Below are 22567 nucleotides of genomic sequence, written 5' to 3' on the forward strand. Positions count from 1 at the left end.
GATCTATTTACCGCGTGTGTGTGGGAACGAAAGAAGACAAGTTTCAACTCATGGAGATAAATCTTATCAGATTTCCCGAATTACCGGCAACGTTGTCACACTTTATATCCTTCCTGGCCATGCGGAACTGCTAGTCTTGTTTCCCCCCCCCTCTACACCCATGGGCAAAAACTTGTTCTCCATCCCGATTTTCTTCATCGTCTTCCGCGAGACCCTTGAGGCGTCAATTATCGTCTCTGTTCTACTCGGTCTTGCTGAACAGATCGTGTATGAGGGGCCTGGCCGGCTCGCTAACACGGCTCCCAGCCATGCCTCTTCTGATGACAGCAAGGAGGAAGTCACGACCAATGACCCCGAGGACGACCCCGCACAACGTCGCGCTATCATTCGCAAGCTCCGCATCCAAATTTTCGCTGGTGCTGCGCTCGGCTTGCTACTCGCTCTAGCCATTGGGGCTGCCTTCATTGCGGTGTGGTTCACCCAGGCCTCGGACCTTTGGGCAAAATCAGAGGCGCTCTGGGAAGGTATGTCGACAGCAATGCCCTTCACCATTAACCAACTTGAAATAGGCATTTTCATGCTCATCGCATCTCTAATGATATTCGTTATGGGGGTCACTATGCTCCGTATGGACCGAGCCAAGGCCAAGTGGCGCGTCAAGCTCGAGCGTGCCTTCTCCAAAAAGGCCCATACCGATGGGTCAACCAAAGTCGGACGTTGGGCTCTATTCGTTCTCCCCCTTATCACCGTACTTCGAGAGGGCATGGAAGCCGTCGTATTCGTTGGAGGCGTGTCTCTGGGCCAGCCCGCGACCTCTATTCCAATTGCCACTATCGTTGGACTTATTTGTGGCTTGATTATCGGCTTCCTCGTCTACACTTTCGCGTCCCGGACAACCCTCACTATCTTCCTCGTTGCCATGACCAATCTTCTCCTTCTCATCGGTGCCGGACTCTTTTCCCGTGCGGTTTGGGCCTTTGAAGAGAATGCGTTCAACAAATTGCTGGGTGCAGACGTTGATGATGCTGGCGGCAACGGACCAGGCAGTTTCCGCGTTCAAGGCAACGTGTGGCATCTCAATTGCTGCAATCCTGAGGATAACCTCGACGGTCAAGGCTGGAGCGTCTTCAATGCCCTATTCGGATGGACAAACAGTGCTTCGCGTATGTTAAACTGCTTGCATTCACCTCCTCCTATTAATATATCACATTAGTTGGATCGGTCCTGTCCTACGTCTTTTACTGGCTGGCAGTTATTGTGACGCTTGTGGTGATGAAATTCCGCGAGGGCCGTACTACAATGTTTGGCAAAGAGTCGGAAGCCGGCGCTCGGCGTCGTATCGCTAGGGAGCGTACAGCAGCAGCAGCAGCAGAGCAGTCAGTGACCGAGGAGTCAAAATAATCTTGGGGAGTCAAAAATCTTACGTTGTCGGCTTAGGTAGTTCCAAATGTTGAATATGCTCCTTTCGCTCTCTGAATCGCGTTCCGATCTGGCTCGAGAAACGGTGACTCTGACTGAGTGAACCACTTTTGCCGCGTATCTCGTCTTGTCACAAATGATATCCTACGATACGACTTCTGAAACATGCCGCGGGGAACGGGTAAAAAGAACTTGACTTCATCAGGAGCAACGTCGGCAAAGAAGAGTAACAATCAGATAAGATGCACTCAGGGTGAGAAAGTTGATCCGACTCGGAGAGCGTTGCGATAAGAAAGAACCTCCACAGTCATCATATCAGATTACAGTGTGTGTCACACGTCGGCAAAAAGAAAAAAAAAACATATGGCTCACCGTTGCCGTAGACCCACAGTGAAGGTCCTGGATCCGAGTCGGTATGTAATCTTGGCCAACGAGAAATCAAAACGCTTGCTTGCTCGAAGCATTAATGTTCCTACAAAGACACACGAGCGCTTCTTGCCTCGTATAATAATATACCCGTGGTCATGAGTGGCTATTATAATCATGCCCCAACAACTTCTCTCCCTGTGTACTTATGGAGCCAGCACTGTGCGGATTCGCAGATCTAGATCATCATCAGCTTGCGTTAACGTCGTTCAAGGACTTCAAGTCCGTTCGGGCACGTGCAGAGCTCTGTCAACTTGTCAAACGGTGCCCGCCCGACAGACCAAAGGTGGCGTTGGAGGCACAATAACGAGAACAGGTACATACTTCTTGTGTACAACGATGGCTCGCTCAGGACGAAGGCCAAATAAAGCGAAATTGAAAAAAAAAGTTCAAAGAGGCGCAATGGAGTGATTCCGATTTGAACCCTCACCTACAAGTACAGCTACGGCCAGGACGATGTTGAATGTCCGTTATGTATTTAACCAACCGATGGCCGAGAATGTTGAATCTTCTTTTCCCTTGTGCCCAGTTCACTCGACAATCCCTTCAGGCTTCGTCAATGTCGACACATCGACACCAGGCAACGGCCACTTCATCGCGAAGTTCTGGACCTCTTCCCGCAGTTCCTTCACCTTAACATAGCCCTCTTTTCCCTCAGTTTGCACGGTTGCGACACGAACAAAGTCCTTGAGCATCTTTGTGCCAGCCTCCTTCTGGAGCAATAGAGAAAGTTGAACAGCGCGATGGAGGAAATCGGCCACAATCTTTACGTCAGATTCGAGCATGTTACGAGAGGTGATGGCCGATGTGCCTAGGCGGATACCACCAGGTACCTGGGCTGAGGCGTCACCAGAAACTGCATTCTCTAAAGCTGGCATCAGCGAAGAGTTAGACGGATACAGACCAAAATGCATACTGTTGATCGTAATGCCCATCAGATCGCAAACCTTTTCAACCTTGCTCCCTGTCAAACCCAGTGGTCTGAGATCCCAAAGAACGAGATGATTATCTGTTCCACCAGTTTGCAGTTTGTAGCCGTGTCCAACAAGCTCGCTCGCCAAGGTTCGAGCGTTCTCGATGACCTGTTTTGCGTACGCTTTGAAGCTCGGCTGCGACACTTGTAACAAGGCGGTTGCAATGGCTGCGATGGTATTATTATGAGGCCCGCCCTGGCATGCCGGGAAGACGGCATCGTTAACACGCTTTTCCAGATCCTTGGCTTCGGGGTGGTCGATACGGAAAAAAAATGAGACCAGCGCGGGGGCCACGAAGAGTTTTATGTGTAGTGGTCGTGACCACGTCGCAGTAATCGAAGGGGTTGTTGAGTGTACCAGCCGCGACAAGGCCACTCGTGTGCGCAATATCTGCCATAAGGAAAGATCCAACAGCTTCAGACGTCTTTTTGAGCGAAGCATAGTCCCAGTCTCGTGGATATGCAGAGGCGCCGCAAATAATGAGCTTAGGCCTGAATATCTTGGCTTGGGCAGCAAGACCTTCATAGTCGATGAGGTTGGTGTCGGGCGTAATGCCGTACGGAACCGGTTGGAAATAAATCGACGATGCCGTCATCTTCTTTTTGGCAGTCTACAACCTCCTGAATCAGTACACCAAGTGAGTGGATGAAATCGACAGACATAGTAGCCGTGGGTGAGATGACCACCATCGGGAAGACCAAGCCCCATAAGTCTGTCTTGGGGTTGTATAAGAGCAGTGAGAGCTGCGAAACTATTGACCAGTTCAGTGCGATGAACATGAAATGCAAGGGGAATACTTTGCGGTCTACAAGAACAGAGTCAGTGGAGGAGTTGTAATTAGCAGTGAGGGTGGCGTACGCTTCCTGAATAAGGCTGTACATTAACACCCCACTTGGCCGGGTCAAGGTTGAAGGCTTTCAGTGCCCGCTTGCGACAGAGAACCTCCAGCTCATCGATATACTCGTTCCCACCGTAATAACGCGCCGCTGGAAGGCCTTCAGAGTACTTGTTGGTGAGAATTGAGCCATTCGCCTCCATCGTCGACACACTCGTCAGGTTCTAGTTGCCTTACTTAGCACGAGGCTGCATCGATCTGGTTAAGTTCGCAAACCTCGGACGCGATGAGCTCGAGACCAGTGAACTGCCGCCATGTCTCCTTGTCAATGATGTTCTTCACTTCAGGGTCAATCTCCGCCAGAGGCGCGTACAGAGGCTTGTTCTATCCATCCATAGACGTCAACAGCGCGGAAAACATGGTTAGAAAAGACGACGAACAAAATCTGGCGTATTGGCAGTAGCCATCGTGCGAGGTCGAAGACGAACAACAGGCGACAAAGTGGGAACACGAAGGGGTCGAGTCAAGAGACGAAACATCCTCATTGAAAAAAGACGGCCATCAAACAGCAGAGGTGATGCGATTCGGGAAAATCCGTGACAGCTCAAACCGAGATCATCCGAACACCCTCAGTCCAAATACACCTTGTACGCTTCCAACCACGCCTCCTTACCCCCAGTCTCAATAACATCGCCATGGCATGGAATAATGCGAGCGAAGTCCCAGCCTGCCACGGTCCTGACGTCGCGCTTCATAGCACTACGAATTGTGCAGTGAGAATCTCCGTGCCAATGACCTCTTACGCCTTATCCTCGCCCATTGCGGAGGCAAACTTCTGTGTCAACCAGGAGTAGGGCCCGAAACTGCCCAAGAGCGGCAAAGAGCCGGATGATTTGGTCTTGGAGTACTGCAAACGTTTCAAGATCGAGTAGAAATATCATGCAAAACTCGCCTGCTCGGTGCAAGGAAGGTTAAACAACAGATCTGCCTCGATCTTACCTATTTTTTAGTGTGTAAGAAAGCCATAACACCGACACACCATAGTCTTCGACGCGAGATGGAAAAAAGCGACTATCAGCGCCGATGTAAGACCAAATCGAAAGAATACAAGTTTGGCTCACCGTCCTTGTTCTTAAACCCGCTAAAGTAGCAAGCCTTGATCTAGACAAAGTACTTAGGTTGCTACGTTATTAATAAGCCCAAGTACTCACATCATCTTCGAAGCCATATATAGTCTCTGGCGGATCCCGTCCCCAGACACCGTCGAATTGCAACGACTTATCGTTAGTGCGCTCTAGGACGGCTGCTGGCGCAATAAGTTTCGCAGACGGATATGCACGTTTGAATTCGCCTAGTCCAAGAAAAGTTGGAGGAGAGATTGAGCGATTTTATCAGTAACGCACCCAAAAACAGATGATGAACGGCATCTGCGCCGACGATATACCTCGCAATAGTCAAGTTGACTTCTTATGGAGACGCGAAACACACTGGACTGGCCCCAGTTCATCGATTTTCGCTTTGGTATCCGCATCCAAAGTGGTAGAAGCTAGAACCCAAACCCCGCCGTTGCGTAACTTGATCGCAGTCGAGCGCCCGCCGATAGGTAGAATTCCAAAACGAGAAAATGGGCGGGAGAACGTCCATATGCTTTGTGTTATCTGCCATTAAATTTCAGCCACGTGTTTCTGCAACTCTGACACATACTTCACGCAGAACTGTGCAGTTTTCCATGGCGAGAGGGCCGAGTGTATAATTAGAAGAATGTGACTCGGACTCGCTGAAGTCACGCACATTCTTCTTGAAAAGTGGAACTCCTGATCGCAGTATGTATTAGCAATAAAGACAACGAAGCGGAAGATTGTACAAAGAATACCAAGATTCTGGGTGTTTCAGCCCAGATTGGGGGAAGTAAATTGCGATCACGTGATGCCGTTAGACGCGTCGAAAAGAGCTGACCGGAACCATATTGCGCAGCTTGATTGTCCCACACGCGCTCAAAGCCTAAATATTTACTGATTGAATAGCCACGAGTGGCAGGATGGATAATTATTGGTCCCGGAGGCATTTAACAGACTCCTTGCTCCGCCGATACAACTGTGAATAAAACTACAAAGTTCAGTGGAGCTTGGCAGCGCCTTTCCCCCACCATGGCCATGGCTGCCAAAGTACATTTCCACCTCACCCATATCTCAATGTTGATAACCCTCAGCATCCAACACGCGGCCACTACACAAAGTGCCCAGCGTGCCCAACTGACTCAGCATCCATCAAGCGTGACGACCTCGAAACAGTTCGTTCACTACCTTTCAGCGCAAATTTCCATCTGACTGACCAACCTGAAGCACATCTTGAATTTTCACTTTAGTTGTTCAACATGCAAACCACGTCAAATGTTTGCAACACAAGCTTCTCTTGACGACCACTATCGCGGGAAGCCTAGTCATCCCAACTGCCCACGCTGCAATAAAGGGTTCCCGGACAAGTCAGCTGTCGAAGTGGTGAGCACTTCGATATTCAGCATTCAATTATGTGATGCTTTACACAGCACTTTGCTATAGCACATCGAAAAGAGAAGTGTGACTGTGGCTTGGAGGTCTACGAAGAAGATCTGAGCGGCCATTTCCTCCATTCCCCCTTGCATCCTGTGTGCCCCATCTGCACGGAAGGTTTCAAGACCCAGTCCGATTACTCGTCGGTGCGTCATTAATACTCGGCCCGGCAAGTACTAACTTCGAAGGTAGCATTGCAAAGAACTGCACCCAGAACATTACTGCGAGCCATGCTCGATGCAGTTGTTCTCCGACGAGCACCAGCAAGCCCATTGGAAAGAGTCCATCGTTCATCCCAAGTGTGCTAAGCTATGCGGGATTGGTTTCGCCAATATTGCGGCCTTCAATGAGGTTTTCCCAGCATCCTCTTTGATGTTTTTCTCAACGTTTGCTTGTAGCATATGATAAAGGAGCACGGAGATGTCCTTCGCAGGGTTGGCTGGACGTCCAGATCTACAGACCCACAGACTGCCTTGCCACATCCTAGTGCCGATACAAATAAGATGTGGTCTTCTACAAAGGTAAGCCCAACGTACGACGGATTCGGCTCAAATGTTACAGAATCACAATTCTACCATGGAGTGGACGGTTTGTATCAGCATTGTTAACTCCCATACGAACTCATGTGGAGTACTACAGTCCACCCAGCATCCAGATTCATCGGGAACTCCTGCTGCATTAGGCAAGCACGGGGTTGATCCACGCTTCTCTCAGGTATCTTCTTTCTGTCTTCCTTGGTTCTTTCGCTGAACATCATGCAGGCAACACCCAGAGCTCATCGCGATCCTGCTGTAAGCATGCCTGCGCGTGCCCCATCTCAAGTTGAATGCGCAGCCAACGGGACTATCCATCGTCTTCCGTCTACCTGGAGCGTGGAGTCAGTCGCCAACGCGGCTCGGCTACACTCCCATAGCACAGAAGCTCCCAGCTCTTCTTCCTCGCAGAGTTCCACGGGCTGGAGTCGTCTCTCTGGCGGCTGTGATGTCACTGCTGGACGGTACATATGCCAAACATTATCTTGAATCAACTGATTCCTTGCACCAGACGTGCCCCTGCTCAGTTCGAATGCCCCCACTGCCTGAACTTGCTCGTTGTTGCCACTGCCAGTGTGAGATAGGTTTTGTTGGAAGAAGGGAAAAAAGTTCAAGTTTGCTCTGAGCTACCTGTGTTCGCTTTATGCTGTTGACTGTGTTTGCGTATTGCTTTGCTGTGTTGTTTGTTGAGATTACTGAATATAACTAGGATAGGTATGTACACGAATAGGTAGCAATTAAAGATTGAGCGTCCGAAACTATGCTGCAAACTTGGTAGCGAGTGCGGTGAGCGATGGCGAGAAGAAGTACTCCCCTCCGCGGGAGACTATAAAGTCTGGGTCCTATTAGCATTGCGGGGGGGTGAGACAAGGAAGTTAATCACCAGTCTCAATTGTAACGCTACGAGTAGCATTCGTGGGATCCAAGCCATTAACAATTCGAGGGGAACCAGCGTTCGCACCTAGGGCAATAAGTCTCAAAATCTTGGGAATTGGAGGGAGTACTCACCGATGATGGGGTCAAATCCTACATTTCCTTGAACAAAGCTGGGCATGGTCAGAGCGTTCTGGACACGTGCTTGTGTGGAACCCACTCAATATTATCAGCCCAGAAACGTTGGAGGAACTGGAAGCCTGCGAGGATATTGGACTGATAGGCGACTGCTCAACTATGAGCATAGTTGGAAATCGTGTGGCAGTTGACAAACCAAATGCAAGCCCGCGCTCTGTCTGCGTCTTGTTCGCCTTTGCCTCCGCAGCGCTCACTTTGGAATGTATTAGACCGACGGGTTAGGAGCCGGCAACAATGGTACCTTCCGGACCATAAGGAATCCCCCCACGAACGATGTGATGGTTGCTTGACTGCTGATTTTCAGGCAAACCCAAATCCGCTCTTGGCCTCGTTTTCCTGATATGTGCAGCGAAGGCACACTGAATAACTCGTTTGAAACTACCCGTGTGCGATGAAGAAACAAACCTTGGTCTGATCCGCTGGATCAGAGAACGTTTGACCCGGTTTGGCGTAAGTGAAATTGTTGTTCCTATGAGGGTCTGCACCAAGGTTTGGGTCGTCCACGAGCGGAGAGAGGAACACCGGCGCGCCGCTCTTCCAGCGTCCGACCATGCGGGCACCCATCAAGTCAGAGCCTTGCTGTCGCGTCAACTTGCCTGTGCGAATTGGGTTGTCCGCCAAGAATTTGTTGAACTCGGGGACGAGCTGCTTGAGCTGGCGAAACGCGAGGAAGGACCCGTCTTTAGCCCAACTAGGACGACTGGCTTGGAGTGAGTCGCCGGATTCACCGACCAGAATTTCCCCGGGCGGGACGACAGCTTGACCGGGGAGCGGAGTTTGGAAACCTTCAACAGCAGGGTTGGAGATACCATCTATGTAGAGTAAATCAGTGATCTCTATGTAAAAAAGACAGAAATATTTCTGACCAAGAAACCCAAAGTCTGGTGAAGAGTCATCAGTAGAAGATGCAAAAGAAAACGAGGAGCTCACGCTCATGGCCTTGTTCAGATCCAGGACGAGCAGCACCTTCCAAGCGATACAATTCCTTCACACAATTGCATTTCGCCAGTTGGTTCTTGATGGCAGTCAATTCAGACTCGCACTTGTCAAGCGTGTCGCTCGCAAGGAGTAGTACACCATGAATTGACGTCCCAATGAACTGCTTGACCCAGTTTGTGGTACCTGGATCTCCTAGGTTCGCGGCGTTGGCAAACTGGCCTTGACTGAATGCTGAATCACCGAGATTATCGGTGATATTCAGAGCTTTGAGCCCAGTCTGCGAAAACGCGATGTTGAGAGCTGTGTTAGGCTGTTTGGAGACATCGAGGAGTTGCGTAGTAGTTGTGACACGGGGAAGAATAACCGACTTCAGAGAGGACTTGAACTTGGCTCCATCAGTGATGCCGAAAAAGAAGAAAAGTTCTTTGTTCTTCTTCATTCCGATCCTGCTTTGAAATCAGACATGGAACTCCAAAAAATCATTCAAAGGAAACAGACAAGACATCGCCTTGAATATTGGTGAGATTGAGGCCAACGGTGCTGGCAGCAGCAGTGGCGGCACCAATGGAAGGAAGAGACGGTTGGGCAGCAGGATCTAAACAAGAGTCAGGGAACGTAGGACGTGGTCGGGGAGATTGACCAATAAGGATAGAAGCATCACGGCGCTGCACAGAAAGTGGTTCGGCAGAAACAAATTGGGCGGACCAAAGAGCCAAACTAAAGAGAGGTGAAGTGAAAGAATAGGTCTTCATCGGAAGTAAAAGTGTGGATGAGATGGGTTGGAAGGACAATTTCTTCCTCTTTTATAGAGCTAGCCACCTCTTGCTGTGCCTGTCTGCCACTCGGAGCAACCCAACGACGGGAAGGGACCGTCGATATCCGCAGAGTCAAACAGGTACCAATACTGCGAAAACGCCGGAGTAATCCAAAGTCAACAATCTTGTCGTTTAATGTGGAATGAAGGCATAGGTAAGAAGTGAACGGGCGGCAATCTGAATGTACTGTTGGCAGCAGACCCGGGTCTGCATTGAAAATTTGAGCCTTCAAGAGTAAAGACACTCGGCGAGACGCCGATATCTAATGCAGCCCGAGTTGCCAAGGAATCTGAATGGAGTCTTTGATTGCCAGAGCTGCAAATGATTTTGACCGAGATCTGCGAAGGAGTAGAATTGGACCTTGGTACCCTAGAAAGGAGTAGAAACGATGAATGCGATTCTGTAAAAAGTCAACAAGTATCCTCAATAGACCAGTTGGAAACTATGATCAACGAGTCATGGTGTTTCAACCGGTGAAACATTGGCGGCCGCCACTGCCCGACGAGTTTGTACGAATGCTCTATAGCGATCCGTACCGCAGACATGGACCGCCCCGCCACAATATTAATACTGAGGTAAGGCTGCGGACAAGGAGTGGACGAGTATTGCCAGAGTCAAGGGTGACAAGCAGTTGTAAACTGAAAGGTTGTTCGATTTTTTGATTGGTCCGTCCCAATCCCATTTTCAATGGACAGCCCAGTGCGACAATTATTATTGCTCTTGGGAGAAATCTGGAAAACTAGCGCAAGACGAGTTTGAGGATAAGAAAGTAGGGAATCTTGCGTACTTAAACAGGCCACGAGCGATTGCACAATTGGTGAGAACCCAAGGGAGCGTTGAGCAACGGCCGCAAGATGTCCGTGACGTGACGGTCGCTGCTGGTCCTGTGGGCGCTAAATGATATATGGTGGTATATTTGCGATTATTGGTTCGAAGTAGAACAGGCGAGGAGCAACACTGAGAATTGATTACTGAGCTGGCGACATGAATTGACTGGGCAAGTAGGCAATGAATCAAATGATGACTCATCCGAGTTGTCTAATATCCATCTGATAGCGCAGACACCAACTTCTACAAAGGAGAAACTTGTTTAAGCAACTCTACGGCATGCCGGGCCGACCCCCACGACGATTGATATCCGCCTCCGCCATGGCTAGGAAGGAGTGAGACCAATTTTTTTTTGATTGGAGTGGACGAACCCGTAGTTGTGGATGACGGGTACTCGCCGACCATCGACATCTGTACTCGGTTACATACTCCGTGCTAGAGTGCTGTTCTCAACGCGCACCAATTTCATCGGTTTCCAACCTAACGCTCCCTGTTCTTGCTGGTCTGAAGCCCACGCACTCTGCAATCACCTCCAAGTCGTTGATGCCCCCGTGCTGCCGCTTCTCCGGGTGCAAAATTTCTGGATATGCTTGTACAATCCTTTCCTTAATGGCTCTGACTGTATCTGGTCTATTTACCGGGTGCATATCACCGACCTGGAACGTTCCCCCAACCACGACGTCCCCGCTTTGTCTTGGAATAATGTATGATATCTCCGAGTTGTTGAAGTGGAAGGTGATGCTTGGGTTGACCCATGGTGCACGTATGATCAGTGTTTCTCCTCGAATAGGATGCACCTGTGTGTCTGCGGCCAGTCCAAATTGAAAAGAGCTTGAAATGCAATGAGATATGCTAACCCAGAACGTCTTCAAGGTGCCTTGCGCCGAGCCCAGTGCAATTTACCAAGGCCCCAGGCGTCAGAGTCGGTGTGGTCGTGAATTGGCTCGTAGAAGATCCGTCTTCGCGAATCTGCTCCAGTTCCGGATGCTTTCCGGTGAGGAGACTTGAAAGCGATGAAAGAGGCGATTTGGTCCTGAAAGCATAACCTCCCAACGCGAAGAAGAGTTCCATCAAATAAGGAAGATATTTCGGCACATCGACACAGACCTAGGTCCTGTGAGCTCTAGTTAAACTGACAACTGCTAATACTGTTGCGTTGGTTTCTCCTCCAGACATTCCTTTAGGGATTTCATTCTCCTCGAGAATACGATAGTCTGGGTAAAAGTTGGCGAGGTGGATTCTTCGCTCGATAGCAGCGTCGGTTCGCTATGATATGTCGATCAGTGGTGTTCATAACAACCAACCATACTTGCAGTCTCGATGAACCTGAAATGCGGTCGAACCATTACAGGGACATTCGGATCTTGCTCTACAAGGTCCAGAAACACGTCGAGTGTCTCTCGCTCTAATTCTACAAGAGGATTGAAACAACGTGGACCCGAAAAATTCAACCGTAATTACCCGCCATGAGAGATCCTGGGGCTGCGAAACTAATGTGGTTTGCTCCGGCCCAAAAGGACGCACACTTGACGCTTCGAGCATCTATCGCAGGAAACACTTCCGCGAAGATAGTGACCTTATAGCCAGCTTCAAGCGCACGAATGGCAGCAGAGAGACCAATCACGCCTACGGGAGCTCACCAGACCGCATCTGGTACGAGATAGAAACGCCTTACCAGCTCCAATCACGAAAACTTCGGGAACTTGCAACATGCCAGTGGAAGTCATGAGGAATCCAGAACGCGAGCACGTGCACAAAATGATCACAAACACAACAAATACTAATGCGCAAATCTGAAATCAAGACGCCTGTTGCCAACGTCTGTGGTGGTCTCCAAGTAGGTTTGCTGTTCCTGTTTTATGCATTAGTACCGTCTACGACATCTACGGAGACTCACCTCAATTGTCATACTTCCCCACACCTTCTCCCTCTGTCGATTACGCCAGATGTAGTACATTTTAGTGGCCGGATAAAGCACTATCAGATTGAAGCAGTTTATTATAATGAGAACACGGTTCCCGCGTCGGTCTAAAGAGAAAATGACGTTAGCTCCAAGTTGGTGAATAAGGACGAACATCGGGGGGCATCATCTGCACGATATATTTGGGCACCTATGATGGAAGAAGCCTGCACAAACCTGAACTTTGTTAAGAAATTACCGAATATAAGTTGGTCAGACACACATATTGTACAATGAGGCATTCACAGTCCTGCTTGCGACAGCACCAGAGTTACGAGAGCACCAGCCAACCTAGTTACCAGTTTCCAGTTCAACTTTTTTGAGACACTATATGCGCTGATACCTGGATCGGATGGCTATACCTAATTGGAACATCAACATCGGTCAAGGGAGCGCAGTCGGTAGGTGACGCACGGATAAGATAAAAGCCCCGAGGCAAGGCCCTACAAAGGTGTTCAGTATGACGATTCTGGTAATTATACCAGTAACACCGACATAATAGACCCATTGGTTCGGGCGAGCGGGAAGGCAGTACAGAGCGACCAGGAAAGGGAGAGTCCATATATCTTGCGCCATCGCAACCAGAGAACGCTCATTCACCGTCTCCGAGACGAGGGTGATGCCAAACATCATGATCATGCCAGCGACAGAAGACGGTATTGTGAGCAAATTTGTTTGGAAAGTTGAGAATCTGAAAATGGACCTGTAAAAACCTCAAGAAGATACGCGGGTTGTCGTTCTTACCCAAGATGTCGAAGACTGAGAGTTAGGTATGTCGTAGGTGGTGAAGAAGGGATGCCAAAGCACAGCCCAATAAGGTACAAGGGCCAGAGGTCATAGTCACACACTGCGGTCCAAAGCCGCTTCAACGTTAGACCTTCACGATTATGCATGTCACCCTATGTGGGTTGAGGTCACCGCTCTTATTGAAATCTAGCAGCTCTTACTTTGGTGGGATCATCTCTCAAGATCCTGGAAACCGCAATCGTTTCTTCCCGGTCGGTAAACCAACCCTGAGGTCTAAACCATGCCTTGGTTTGTGTTGGTGAGCTGGGTGCATCGATTGAGTCAACGTAGATGAAGAAAATCAGAAAGTTTACGGCGGCATTCTGAAGAAGGTAGCGATTCCAATGATGAGCGTTATGAGCCCTCTAGAGGATCGTTTCAGTCCTTACACAAGGGTAACCATATAGTCATAACGCACTCGAAGAGGAAGAGCCATCTAATCAAACAAACACTTAATTGCGTGTCGATGGGTCAAATGAAGACTTACCGCCAACCGGCTCGCCCGAGCACACCACGCATATGAAGAATTCCGTATGCGAGGAAGCTTGCTATGATACTGCAGAAATTGGCAGACATCCAGAAGAGGGCGAGTCGAAAAGGAAGCTCGTTCTTGGTATAAAAGTCTGGACAAGAGATTAGTTGGTGGTTAGACGGAGGACAGAGGTACGCTACAGGACAGATACAATATCAGATCAGGGATGAATCTGTCAAAGTTTTGCTTATGCAATGCAACGATTACAGATTTCGTACCCGCCTTGAAGGAAGCTGTCACGGTGATATTAGAGTATTGAGCAATGCCGGGAGATCGACTTACCCCAGAAGCCCCCGGCAAATAAGGAATGAAGCGCGACCAGTAAGCCAGTATTGCGCCATTGTAACAATGGACCACAAAACTATTTGAGTCGGGATCCAGCGATCAGGCCCAACCTGTACGATGGTCAGCTCTAGCAAAAAACTGGAGAGTACTCGAACTCGTTTGGAGACTAATTGAGATGGGAGTTCGGCCGAAAGAAAGGCAAGTCGGAAGACGCTGTTGGACTGGAAGTTGACATCTTCTTCATCGACATGGAATGAAAGGCGCACGTATTACCCAAATTGAGGTCTGTGAATAGATCAACTAACGTTCATTTGCAGGCCACAGAAATACCATTGGTGCTCAAGTGCAAGTCCCCCAGGATATTGTCCGAGTTAGCTTGGTTCAGATTGCTCCGGTCAAGATTGAGCGCCGAAAAGCTAATCGCAGCCCAGAGCATAACTTTCCAGTCGATCTTGCGGACAAGTGCCTGTGGCAATTTAGAGTAGAAGAGCTCCGGGGGATATGACACAAACCTGCTCTTCCTTATAAGTCCATCGTGCAGTAGGGTCGAATCGATGCAAGTTTTCATAGTCCTTCTTCGGCCAGTAATGCTGAGCGAGATCGGGATCGTCGTATACAGAGCGACGAGTGGCGATGGAATCGGGGTTGGGGGACTCATCTTTACGGCCAAATAACCAGGCAGACCAACGAAACGGAACAGGTTCTCCATCAACCAGCTCGTCCGTCACTGGTTGCACTACGGTGTCGTTTGTCGTTGCATTGGCATCCGCCTTGAAGACTGAGGAAGTCGGACTGACAGAATATTTGCTATCTGCGGCCATTACAGCGGGCTACCGCCATCTAGTGCCGGATGGTTGATTTTATGAGGTAGAATATTGCGCCATTCGACTGTCAAGTTGCTCAAGAGGTGGTTCGCAAGTTTCGAAGATTGTTGCGAAACGAATCGTGTGTTCTCAAGGCACGAGAAGGATGGCCAAGATAGAGTCGGTTATGGGTTCACCGCGGTCTACATGTTCTATAGTCCGGAAAGAGCAAAATTCTGGTTGATAATTGAGCGGAAGGTAAGTATATCCGGCGTTCCCTTCCGGCCAGGAAAGGGACTCGACCAACGGTTGTAGAATATACAGCAGTGGTGTACTCCCGAGTGAAGGAACCTGAAACAGCTCACGTTGGCAAGGGCTTAAAATGACGAGAAGGTGACAACGGACCTTGACAGAACGACAGAACACGTGACTAGGATTAACACTTCGACCGTCCCAACATGCATATACAAAACTATGCGCTCTCCGTTGAAATCCAGAGGTTTGGCCCCAAACTCATGAACTGAGCGAATTCGGCCATACCACTGCAGTCTACTCCTGCGGGCAGTCTGGCGGGTCTTTCTTCCAATCTTCCAGACTGCCTGTGAGCGAAAGTCTGAAAGTCAATCATTGCGGGATATTCAATTCGTTGACTTGAACTCAGCCGAGCCCCTTCTCCGAGTCGGACCACTGTCGGCTTCAAAGCATATATTTTGCTCGGTGAAATTTAGCTCACATGGTCACCAGGCGCAGCAGCCTATTGCAGCACTCCCAAGGATACTCACGGCGAATGCCTACTTTCAAGTTAGCTTTTACCTCCGACCACAGTTCCTCAAGCCCACGTTATGCGATTCATTTATTACTTGGTCAACCGGTTGCACTTTGTCTTGAGAGGCCACCTGTCGCAAACAGTATCTCTGTGGCTAAACGAGCGATGTGTACTCCTTCTTCAGCTCAAAACTCGGGTGTTGACGACGTTCCTGCCATCGATGCGGCCATTAAGACCTGCGGAAACGGTGGTATAATCGTGATCCCCATTGGCGTCACATATTCTATTCGCAGTGTTTTGTCGTTTACCGGATGTGCGTCTTTCTACTTTCTCTTGTGAAAAGTGCTCCATCTCCAATGTGATCTAGGCGTCAACTGTGACTTCCAAATTGAAGGAACCATGAAACTTTCAGACAACACGACTTTCTGGAACGGCAAGAAGACGGTGTATGATATTGCTTCTGTTACCGGGCTTCATATGCACTCTGTAACGGGCACTGGGTTGATCGATGGAAACGGTGTGCCTTACTGGACCCGTTCGTCTCTATCAGACTTTTAGATTCAATGTTCACCTTCTCCTAGTCTTCGCTGAAGACAGCTCTTTCGCGCGGCCAACACTGGTCACGATCACATCATCGACCTCGATCACGATTTCCAACCTACATTTCCGCAATGCGCCAAACGTCTTCCATTCCGTTAGCGGGGGGTCAACGAATATAATATACGATGGTCTGCAACTTGACGCGACTTCTACAGCAACCGTCACAGCAAAAAATACGGACGGATTTGACGTTGGCTCGAGTTCGCATGTTACGATCAAGAACACCAATGTGGTTAACCAGGACGACTGTGTTGCCCTCAAGCCGGGTAAAACATATCCATGTCCCTTTCACCTTTCCCTAATCACAGTAGCAAGGCTCCGATTTCGCCCTTGTCCAAAATATCACCTGCAATGGCTCTCACAGCTTATCCGTTGGGAGTTTGGGTAAGGGGGTTGGGTCTAGTGACAAGGTTGCTACTTACACTTAGTGATATTGGAGATTGACTGCGATTTTGTAGGTCACTAATGCTTTCCTCGGCCCTGCCACCATGATCAACTCCGCCAAGGCCGTTGGCATTAAACTTTATGAGGGAGGCTCGTCTCACGGAGTGGCCACAGTCTCGAATATCACCTGGTCTGATATCACCGTGAAAAATTGCGACTATGCTGTCCAAATTCAGAGCTGCTATTCAGCTTCAAATACTTCGAACTGTCTCGCAAACACGGATAGCCTAACGGGTGTCGTCTTCAAAAACATTGTGGGCACGACGTGCGTCGATGTGGCCGTGCTCTTGGTTGAAAGTTCTCACCTGCTTATGGATCTTAGGTCGTCACACTACAGTCCTGTCGTCGCAAACATCAATTGCTCGCCGTCTGCGACCTGCAATGTTACTCTCCCGGGATTCAATGTGAAGCCGCCCAGCGGAACTGCACAGATTTTATGTTCTAATATCGACGGGTCGCCTAGTGTGACCTGCACTGGTCCAGCCAGCGGTTGATGCTTGACTTGGAGCCCAACTGACTGAAATACATAGTAGCGTTTCTCCATCTCTCCATCTCAATGATATAAGTTCTTCGTTCTCTTCCGCCGCGGCTGTTTCCATTCGGTGTGGCGTACAGCCTGAATGTCCAGAGTTGACCATCAAGACTTGGATGTCAGAGCGAATCAGCATTGCACTGCCGTAGCACGGGGTATAAGTGGCCAGATTTCCCTTTTTACTGATGCCTGGATGCGAAGCACAACGACGTCGCAGCCACGCAACGACAATGCCCCGTGGCTACAGCATCGATCGAAGAAAATTGAGAACGACCCGCCGAATCCTCAACTCCAATCTCCACTCTTTGCAGTTCTTCCAGCGGAGATACGTGACATCATTTTCAGCGATGCACTTCGCATGGGCCCCGACTTCACCAAACCATACAGCAAACACTCATACCACTACCGGCCAGGCTTTGAATGCGCTGAATATTTACTTGGGCCGGGTCTCCTCTCGACATGTCGCGCAATATATATAGAGGCACATCTTCTACCCGTCCAACAGAACTCCCACGTATTTTGGATGTACCATTCGCCTCCAAACCGCCATGTCTTCGATGTCAGGCTCTATTTCAACAAGATGAACAGCGAGCAGCGCGCTGCAGTACGGCACGTCTGGGTGTTTGCGCAGCTGATTTGGCTGTCGACGCGTAAACCATCAGATTGGGTGGGACACTGGACCGCAGGTTTGGTGGTGCCTCGTCTAACGATCACAATTCGCCATACAGATTGGCTGAACTGGAATACCAATGAGGGGCCCATTGTAGCCTTGCCAGAGAAGTGGATTGCTTGGGTTGAAAATACCCCTGGGCTGAAAGAACTGGTTCTTGAGTTAGAAACGAGTGAACAACAGGCGACACGAATGGAGATGTTGATAAAGGATTTGAAGAAGGTGGTATTTCACGTTCGGGGGCAGCATCGGTTGGTTTGGGACCGGCAGATGGACAAGGCATTCGTGTGGCACGCAACGGCAGCATTGGCCATACACGATTCGAGGACATTAGGAAGTAAGCGATATGGAGTGCTCGAAGAGGTGGAGTTGGATGACAAATATCCGTTCAATGTTCCACTTCAGCTTGGCCGAATACGATTCACAGTAGATGGTGCTTAGATTTGGTCGAATGAGGGTAGCACATACGGAGTGATCAAGAGCACACACCTGGTCTGTTTCCTGAACCTTCTTAAAACCAAGCCACTGAAGCCAATCTACACCCTGCTTGTGCAGCATCATCAAAGCCATGATGACTGGAAGGTACCACAAACTGTGCCGAAAGACGAGACGGGCCTCTCGCTCACTTCCACCGCGCCAAAAGCGCCAAGCGGCCTGGACATAGACAGCATTGGGAGCTAACGAAGTGAATGCAAATGTCCATGTCGTCAGACCCGACAATGGAAAAAGCAGAGAGCAAATCGGAACAAGGAGGACAGCATGGCGCAACGAAACCAAAGCGTTTTTTCGAGGGTCGAGGACGGCGAGCATTTTATAACCCGCTTGTGCATAAGAGGATCTGACGAGGTGGGCAAGTCCGTTGAAGTGAGGGAGTTGCCAACTGAAAAGCAGCATGAAGAGGGCGAATGGGGCAAGAGCGTTGTCGATCAGGGCAAAGTCGATAGGTGTGTTGGCGAAGGGTGTGAATGTATGGAGTGATGAGGGGAGAAGATGACCACCACATGCGGTCCAGCCCATTAAAGGCGGAAGGGCGCCAACGACAGCTCCAACCCAGGTATTGTAGATGGACTTGCGCTTCATCCACGTATACAGTCCAGCATAGAGTGCGATATTTGAAGCGCCAAGGACTGCAGTCAATGGATTGACAATTGTCCACAGCAGCAATGGTCCTGATATTCCTGTCACAAGGGCAAAGCCAGTCGCATGAAGCGGAGTAATGGCTCGACGAACAAGCGGGCGGTTTCGGGTTCGAGCCATTTGTGCGTCAAACGGGACTTCTTGTAACTGGTTTAGGGTATTGGCTGACGCGGAACACAGAGCAGTCCCAGCGGCTGTTGCAAGAAGGGTCGGTACGGTGGTATGAAGGGGGCATAGGGCTACACCCGACATGGCCGTCAGCACAACCAGAAGACTCAGTCGTGACTTGGACAGCTCCGCGTACGCCTTGAGGATGGAAGGAGAGGGGGCATGGCGAACGAGTGTCGCTGGTCGATTGAGCAGAAAAGACCGGTGGAAGAACGGAGTGGATGTACGGCCGACCAACCAAACTCGTTGCATGAAAAAAAAAAGTGGGCACGATCACGTGCCTATTTCCGATATCTGAATGACCTCCCACTCGGATGTGAGGTCTGCCGTGGTTAGTACTACATACATACCGATGCCCGGGAGCTCTCAAAAGTACTACTTCACCCGTTCAACTGTGATCGGGTCCCGCATGTAACTGATTCAAATAATCTGAGCGTGGGTTTATTGAGCTACTGTACACTTCTTCGGCTATAGCCTGCCTTTCTCCCAGATCTGTTCTCCTTCGTCACATCCTTGGCAGTCGCCTTCATCCAGGGCGATGTAATTGATACATCACCTTGCTTTAGTAAGGTCCCCCCAGGGTCACAACCTGGCACGATCATGATCTATTGATGGTGACCCAGCCAAACATGTACAAACCAACCCGAACGACCGTGGCCAAAAACCCCAAACCTTCGATGAAACCTCGGTGAAAGTCTCTACGTAATGCATATTACATAAAGTCACATCTTGTCACCTGTCGTCATTTGAAAAACTCGAACAGAACCCTCTGTTCTGCTGAGGTGGCAAGGGTATGTAGCAGTGTGCATGCTCATATATTTATCTAGTCAGATTGCGCCTAAGTTGATATGATGGTGATCCAGCTCAAAATGGAGGCTATTATCTGATTTAATCAATTTGTAATGATGTCACAACGCGTCACAGCTGCATTTAGCTTGTGTTCTGTCCTCAATAATGGTTAAAGAAATATGGAAAATTTTAATAATACTTGCATACTATTATTCCACATTATAGAACCCTCCGTTTAACAGAAATAATTTAAATAAAATTTCTGTGAGGATCAAGTAATTGTAGAAACTGCGTAGTCTAGCTTAGAAACACCAAGGAAGACACAGATATTCTGGAATAACAATGAGAGACAGTGACTAAAGAGGCAGTGCCAATCTTACAATATTGCAAATACTATAGTATTTCAATCAAGTGTCTGTGACTTTTTGAATTTTTGAACCTAAAAAAATTTCTTTTGGTTTAAGGTGATTTTTGACAAGGAGTTTTTTGGTCATTATAACATGTTACACAGACACTTGATCTAACCAGTACAGTGATCTATATAAGATCTTAGATTTTAGTAAGTAATGTGAAGGGCTATAATAACATTTCAGCAGATGTGTGGACAATATAAGCAATTAACAGTAAAATTTCTATGAAGAGTATACTATACTAAAGTGTATTACTACAACTGTCACATAATTATAACACACCTGTACAACAATAATGCCCTGAGCATTATATATTACATAGTGACAAAAAGTATCCCTTGTTGACCAGATTTATAGGGTGGAGCACGGGTCCGGGTCTCAGAAGGCTGACCCTGACCCTGACCCTGACTAACCCTGACCCTTCCGGGTACGGGTCCAACCGGGTCCGGGTTGACCCACGGGTTGCAGACATGGAAGCAGAAGATGTATTTAGGACAATAATTTTGACATAATATACATTTTGCTATATGATATTGACTCAGATATAGTATATGTAACCTTTTCCTCAAGATTTTGAGCATATTCAATCTGATTTACTTCTATGTCACATGTCACATGAGTGACATGAGTGACATATGATTTTTTTGTCTCCCAAAAACTAACAAAAATCATGTTTAGATAGGGAATTGTCCCATCACAACAGCTTATTGGACCCTCCGGGTTGACCCTGAAAGGGTCCGGGTTTGGCCGGGTTCAGAAATAGATGTACCCTGACCCTGACCCTGACAGACCCTACCCTGAAACCCTGCGGGTTGACCCTGACCCGTGCTCTACCCTACAGATTTAATAATAGTTAGAAGCTTGACCACCATACTGTAGTATTTTAATCAATTCGGCGCCCAAAAAGTGTGTGACATCGGTGCCAAATTGAAATTTTCGGCGTCCGAGGCCTCCGAGTGTGACCGCCGAAAATTTCGCAGGGCCGCGCCAGCCGAAAATGGTCAATTTACCAGGTGAATTCGGCGTTTGTTACTGTTGCATGTGACTGCCGAAAAAATTTCGGCGTTTTAACGGCGGGTGTGACGCGTGACCGCCGAATTGATTAAAATGCTACAGTAATATCTCTAGAAGAAGAAGTCAATTTGAGTGCAAAAATATCAATTATCTGAAGAACTTTCCAAGAATAGACCAGATCTGGCAAGCATAACCATGATGCACCTGGCCTTTAATAACAAGCCTTGTATCATCTGCTACACTTACCATTTAATGGACCACCTGTTATGTGTTATGTCAAGGAGAGAGGAAGTAGAAAAACTAAAGAGTATATACACAGAAAAATTAAGGGCACACAGCTGGACCATGCATAACAATTGCCTATTTAGGCAGGTGCTTCACAGGATCACAGGATTGACTCACTGAGAAATCATGCAGACAAACTATTGTAGTATGGCCAATTATTATAGCTAGTATAAGGAAAGAATAGTCATAGGATTAGACTTGTATCAATAGTTCAAAACCCAGATATGTGAATCTGAGAAGTATCAGATCACAAATGTGACAATATGAAAGTTTATTAATCAAAGGAACTGTATGTATAGTACACCTGTTTGTCCCAAAAATGACTGTGAATTCACAGTGTTGACCCGGCGGGGTAACACTGTGTAGCAACAGAAATTTGCAAGGTTCTCATAGAAATGAATAATCCATGGATAAAGGAATGAATAATTGTAAGTTTTTGAAGTTTCTAAGGCGATTTTTGACCAAGTCCAATACATTGTAGGCTTATCAGTGGTCTGTATGGTATGAATAATTTGAATAATATCGATAAAGTCTATATGCTAATAAGATAGTCAGCAGAGAATGAATAATAATGAATAATTCAAGACCTGAGACCCTAGGCCTGAGTTCAGCGCCGTCACACCGTGTGACAGGCATGACAAATTTCCCAAAAAGGAAATTTTCGCCATTTAACACTATAATCATTAGAAAATGTCACAGATTGTCACAAAATCAAAGTTGTATATTTTGGTTGTATAAACAACTTTTATTAAGTGATCTGTAGTAACAGCTCAATAGTTGTGCCAGCACTAGCCAACCACTAGCTGATCCATAACTGATGAGATGATATCTCAATAACAAGATAGGTTACAGAGCTAATTGAAGTACTACTAAGAATACCTGAATGATTGGGTCAATATTCACATCAATCTAATGTTATCTGTATATCAAACAATTAAATGATTATGCATCAGACTCATTGATTCAGCAATGTATCCTCTAATTCTTTCTAAATTCA

At 48.2% G+C, this 22567-nt stretch overlaps 8 protein-coding genes across 8 annotated transcripts; 3 read left to right on the forward strand and 5 right to left on the reverse strand.

Moving 5' to 3' along the window:
* Nucleotides 1-160: 160 nt before the first annotated feature.
* On the forward strand, nt 161-1401 carry MIND_01210600 (Iron permease FTR1; the record flags this gene model as incomplete). The annotated part of the gene is made up of 3 exons (XM_037368613.1): nt 161-524; nt 570-1163; nt 1214-1401. 3 exons carry the CDS (start codon nt 161-163, stop codon nt 1399-1401), a joined length of 1146 nt encoding a protein of 381 aa, XP_037214581.1.
* Nucleotides 1402-2375: 974 nt separating this feature from the next.
* Nucleotides 2376-4199, reverse strand: MIND_01210700 (Serine hydroxymethyltransferase; the record flags this gene model as incomplete). The annotated part of the gene is made up of 8 exons (XM_037368614.1): nt 2376-2710; nt 2762-3064; nt 3114-3429; nt 3480-3570; nt 3617-3624; nt 3678-3878; nt 3931-4038; nt 4095-4199. 8 exons carry the CDS (start codon nt 4197-4199, stop codon nt 2376-2378), a joined length of 1467 nt encoding a protein of 488 aa, XP_037214582.1.
* An 84-nt stretch (nt 4200-4283) lies between these two features.
* Nucleotides 4284-5418, reverse strand: MIND_01210800 (uncharacterized protein; the record flags this gene model as incomplete). The annotated part of the gene is made up of 9 exons (XM_037368615.1): nt 5359-5418; nt 5143-5312; nt 5058-5098; nt 4866-5005; nt 4776-4815; nt 4694-4725; nt 4607-4648; nt 4458-4561; nt 4284-4413 (listed from the first exon to the last, which is right to left on the reverse strand). Exons 1-9 carry the CDS (start codon nt 5383-5385, stop codon nt 4284-4286), a joined length of 726 nt encoding a protein of 241 aa, XP_037214583.1. The 5' UTR covers nt 5386-5418.
* Nucleotides 5419-6044: 626 nt separating this feature from the next.
* MIND_01210900 (uncharacterized protein) lies at nt 6045-7320 on the forward strand (the record flags this gene model as incomplete). The annotated part of the gene is made up of 8 exons (XM_037368616.1): nt 6045-6152; nt 6200-6349; nt 6396-6554; nt 6602-6724; nt 6765-6791; nt 6843-6917; nt 6965-7200; nt 7248-7320. The coding sequence occupies 8 exons, from the start codon at nt 6045-6047 to the stop codon at nt 7318-7320; spliced, it is 951 nt and encodes a 316-aa protein (XP_037214584.1).
* A 174-nt stretch (nt 7321-7494) lies between these two features.
* MIND_01211000 (Fungal peroxidase) lies at nt 7495-9498 on the reverse strand (the record flags this gene model as incomplete). The annotated part of the gene is made up of 11 exons (XM_037368617.1): nt 7495-7571; nt 7620-7697; nt 7745-7782; nt 7830-7896; nt 7944-8000; nt 8049-8166; nt 8213-8619; nt 8674-8688; nt 8738-9192; nt 9245-9341; nt 9387-9498. 11 exons carry the CDS (start codon nt 9496-9498, stop codon nt 7495-7497), a joined length of 1521 nt encoding a protein of 506 aa, XP_037214585.1.
* A 1134-nt stretch (nt 9499-10632) lies between these two features.
* Nucleotides 10633-12116, reverse strand: MIND_01211100 (D-amino-acid oxidase; the record flags this gene model as incomplete). Its single annotated transcript, XM_037368618.1, has 9 exons — nt 10633-10714; nt 10761-10800; nt 10850-11194; nt 11247-11496; nt 11539-11655; nt 11694-11800; nt 11851-11871; nt 11914-12015; nt 12065-12116. The coding sequence occupies 9 exons, from the start codon at nt 12114-12116 to the stop codon at nt 10633-10635; spliced, it is 1116 nt and encodes a 371-aa protein (XP_037214586.1).
* A 3570-nt stretch (nt 12117-15686) lies between these two features.
* MIND_01211300 (Extracellular exo-polygalacturonase) lies at nt 15687-17059 on the forward strand (the record flags this gene model as incomplete). Its single annotated transcript, XM_037368619.1, has 6 exons — nt 15687-15834; nt 15889-16056; nt 16103-16387; nt 16437-16531; nt 16580-16830; nt 16888-17059. 6 exons carry the CDS (start codon nt 15687-15689, stop codon nt 17057-17059), a joined length of 1119 nt encoding a protein of 372 aa, XP_037214587.1.
* A 1129-nt stretch (nt 17060-18188) lies between these two features.
* MIND_01211400 (Protoheme IX farnesyltransferase) lies at nt 18189-19324 on the reverse strand (the record flags this gene model as incomplete). The annotated part of the gene is made up of 2 exons (XM_037368620.1): nt 18189-18203; nt 18257-19324. The coding sequence occupies 2 exons, from the start codon at nt 19322-19324 to the stop codon at nt 18189-18191; spliced, it is 1083 nt and encodes a 360-aa protein (XP_037214588.1).
* Nucleotides 19325-22567: the final 3243 nt, after the last annotated feature.

This window comes from Mycena indigotica (assembly GCF_014461135.1).
Source record: "Mycena indigotica strain 171206Taipei chromosome Unknown Mind.scaff0012, whole genome shotgun sequence".
Taxonomy (NCBI): Eukaryota; Fungi; Basidiomycota; class Agaricomycetes; order Agaricales; family Mycenaceae; genus Mycena; species Mycena indigotica.